Raw genomic sequence first — 3309 nt, forward strand, 5'->3', positions numbered from 1 at the left:
GGCCCGTACACACGTACCGATCGTCGGCATACAAACGTCGGTGGACGAAGGATCTGCCGATTGTACGCGTGTTAGTATGGTGCCTCCGACAGATGTCTGCGCACAATCCGCGGACAAAAGTCTTTCGTGCAAACATGAAAATATTTGTATGCCGACACCAGAACGGACGATTGTTCGCCTGTCAGTACACAATTCGGCCGACAGACCGCAGATTTGCAAGACTGGGCATGCTCAGAAAATAGAAAACACAGGGAAAGTTAACCATTACATGACATCACTTCTGCAGTCAGCGGACAAAATTCTTGTGCTGTCCTTGTGCTGTCTTTGCACTTTTCAGCAGACACCGACATCCCGGGGAGAAAAGAGGAACATTTGTAAGCCGACCATCGGTACGTGTGTACGGGGCTTAAGACAGCAGAGATGGGGATTGGGAGTATACAGGGTTACTTCACCTTTTTTTCCCCGAAAAAGTAAATACTTGGAAGTGGAACTAAAACTTTTGTTGTTATTCACTGTGAGCAGGCAGGCTTTTTTTTTTGTTTTTTTTTTTTTTTAATAGAAGAGACGCACAATATCTTTTCTGCAATAAGATGCACCTACCTGCCTGCTATCAGCGTTCCCTGGCATGTAAACTGAGCTGCAGAGAGGACACAAACCTGTTATCCGCCAGTTCCAATCAGTGAACAAATTCCCTGCTGATCAAAACAGAGTCCGCCCTGTGTGAAAGGAGCCTAAAACTGCTTGCACCAAGCTTCTGGCTCCTTTCCTAGATTGTAAGCTCTATGGAACAGGGCCCTCTGATTTCTCCTGTATTGAATTGCATTGTAAAGGTACCGTCTGTGCCCCCACGTTGTAGCCCGCTGTGCTATATAAATCCCCTATACTAAAAATATTGTAACTACCCTGTAGAAGGAAGATACTTAAAGCGGAGTTTCACCCAAAAGTGGAACTTCCGCTCTTTTGTTTCCTCCCCGGCTCCAGTGCCACATTTGGGACCTTTCAGAGGGGGAGGGGGGGACGGGTACCTGTTTTTGACAGGTACCCTTCCCCACTTCCGGGATACGGTGCAGCGGGGCGCCATCCCTCGGATGTTCGGCCCCCTCCTTCCTCCTCCGAGCCAATAGGAATGCGCAGCGCACTTCGCGCATGCGCAGTAGGGACCCGCCGGTTCACTGCCGGGTTCCTTGACCAGCAATGGCAGCGGCAGCACCCAACAGCTGATGAAAACATTGGCTGCGGTGCCGACATTGCTGGACTCTAGGACAGGTAAAGTGTACTAATATTAAGAGTCAGCAGCTACAGTATGTGTAGCAGCTGACTTAATTTTTAGAGGGGGAGACAGAACTCTGCTTTAAAGCGGTAGTATCCCGCTTTTTTACTCTTTTACCTACAGGTAAGCCTATAATAAGGCTTACCTGTAGGTACAAATAATATCTCCTAAACCGGCATGGTTTAGGAGATATTTGAAGCGCGAGCGGCGCATGCGCTCTGAAGGTCCGGAGGGACCTTCAATCTATTTGCCGGGAGCTTGCCGGAAAATCACTCCCGCGCGCATGCGCGGGAGTGACGTCATCGCGGCTCCGGCCAATCATCGCGCTGGAGCCGTCTCTTCCAGCCAATCACCGCGCCAGAGCCGCCGAACCCGGAAGAGACGGCGAGGGATCATGGCAGCGCCCGCAGCGATGTCCGGGGGACCGTGTCGGGGCTTCGTTCTAAGGTAAGTAATACATAATGAGCTAGTATGCGATGCATACTAGCTCATTATGCCTTTGTCTTGCAGGTTTTTTTTTTTTGAACTTTGGGTTTATAACCGCTTTAAGCCGGGTACACACAGGTCGAATGTGGGGAGAGAAAACGGTGAGCGCAAAAAATTATTGACTATTCAGCCTCTGTGTATGTCAGTCTGTCAGACAGAAGCCAGCCATTCGGCCAGCTTCTGTCGAACGTGCATGCTGGAAAATCAGCATCCGACCAACTCCCGATCAGCTCTCAGCCAGTGGCAGAGAGCGCTGATCAGAGTGTTCTAGCGGGAAGCCGCCCACCGTCAGAATACAACAGCTAAGCAGGGGGGGAGTTTGCTGAACTAACCTCACATGGTTAGTACAGAAGCTCCAAACGGATGCAGAGTTTGTTTTTTATCCAACCCGCAGGAGTTGAAAAAAAAAAAAGCGGATAGTATGGATCTGGCATATACTTACCTATTCTGAGAGCACGCTGCTTTGTTTACATGATTGGCTCCCAACAGTGGCGTCAGGTGAGAGAAGGGACAGTAGGCTTATGGGGGAAATCACTGCCGAGCCACTCCAGCCGTTGGCAGTGCCCTCTTCTCTCACCTGCAGCCATTGCTGGGGGGGGGGGGGGGGGGATTACATGACCAGACTGGAGTGTCATGAGAATAAATATAAGCATCTTCCTCCTACAGGGTAGTGAAAATAGGGGTTAGGATTAGTTAGTAGTAGCCTAGAATTCCACTGTAAGAGGCATCAGAGAAGTGGAAAGCAATAATAAACAATCCTGGACACATGTAGAAGTCTAGCCCCCCGACTTACCAGTTGGTCATGTCCAGGAAGAACGCACAGCCCGCAGGATTTAGCTGAAAGCCCAGTAGCCTCTGGAATTCAGAGATGAGCACATCTTTATCGGTGGTTCCCAGACAGCTGAACTTCTGCATGAGTTCCTGATCTAGGTCCACGTCCATGCCCTCCATGACACCAGGCCGGAGCAGGGAGTCTCCTCACAGCGCCTAAACACGTCTAGGTGTCCTGTATCCAGCCCACGTTCTGGCCCTCAGGTACCACTGACATCCACCACCGCCGCCAAGGCGGACTCCGCCGCTCCCTCTCTGCTCCTCTCAGACCTCTCCCGGGCTGCCTCAGCTGACCCCCGGGAGGCTGAGGTTCCTTCGGTAACACCGGCGGTGACCTTTGACCTCCGAGCCGGTGACCTTTGACCCGAGGCCGACGGACTCGGACTGCACGCTCCGCACGTGCCACCGTCACCGTACCCGGGACCTTTACTCAAGGGCCCCGGTCTCCGGTTCCGCAGCAGGCCACTCGGGGCCTCCCCGCTTCCTGAGCGCTAGACACGTCATGACGTCACGGCAGAGACGGTTCAGACGCATTTCGGCTGACGCCGCCCCTGTCAGATTAAACACCTAAAAGAGCGGCGTAGCTTTATCAAAAATGAACAGAAAGGGTTGTGAAAGTCACAGTTGTGGTATAAACATTTATTTAGGGCTGCGTGACTTTATTTGTGGTCTGGTAGCAATGGCACTAATTTGCCCTTAGGCAGGATGGCGTCGCAGTTAAA

The 3309-nt window shown here is 51.7% G+C and overlaps 1 protein-coding gene across 2 annotated transcripts in view; it reads right to left on the reverse strand.

The window, feature by feature from the left end:
- The window catches only part of ILRUN (inflammation and lipid regulator with UBA-like and NBR1-like domains), a 75745-nt gene extending 72634 nt beyond the window's left edge, over positions 1 to 3111 (reverse strand). Inside the window, exon 1 of one of the 2 annotated variants that reach the window (XM_082245340.1) lies at positions 2550 to 3111. In XM_082245340.1, coding sequence (XP_082101466.1) covers positions 2550 to 2707 — 158 coding nt within the window. In that variant the 5' untranslated portion in view covers positions 2708 to 3111. The remainder of the gene's footprint in view (positions 1 to 2549) is intronic. The other variant, XM_082245341.1, reaches the window with a different exon arrangement.
- Between the last annotated feature and the right edge of the window lie 198 nt (positions 3112 to 3309).

Source organism: Pelophylax lessonae (genome assembly GCF_965119305.1).
Source record: "Pelophylax lessonae genome assembly, chromosome: 2".
In the NCBI taxonomy this organism is placed as follows: domain Eukaryota; kingdom Metazoa; phylum Chordata; class Amphibia; order Anura; family Ranidae; genus Pelophylax; species Pelophylax lessonae.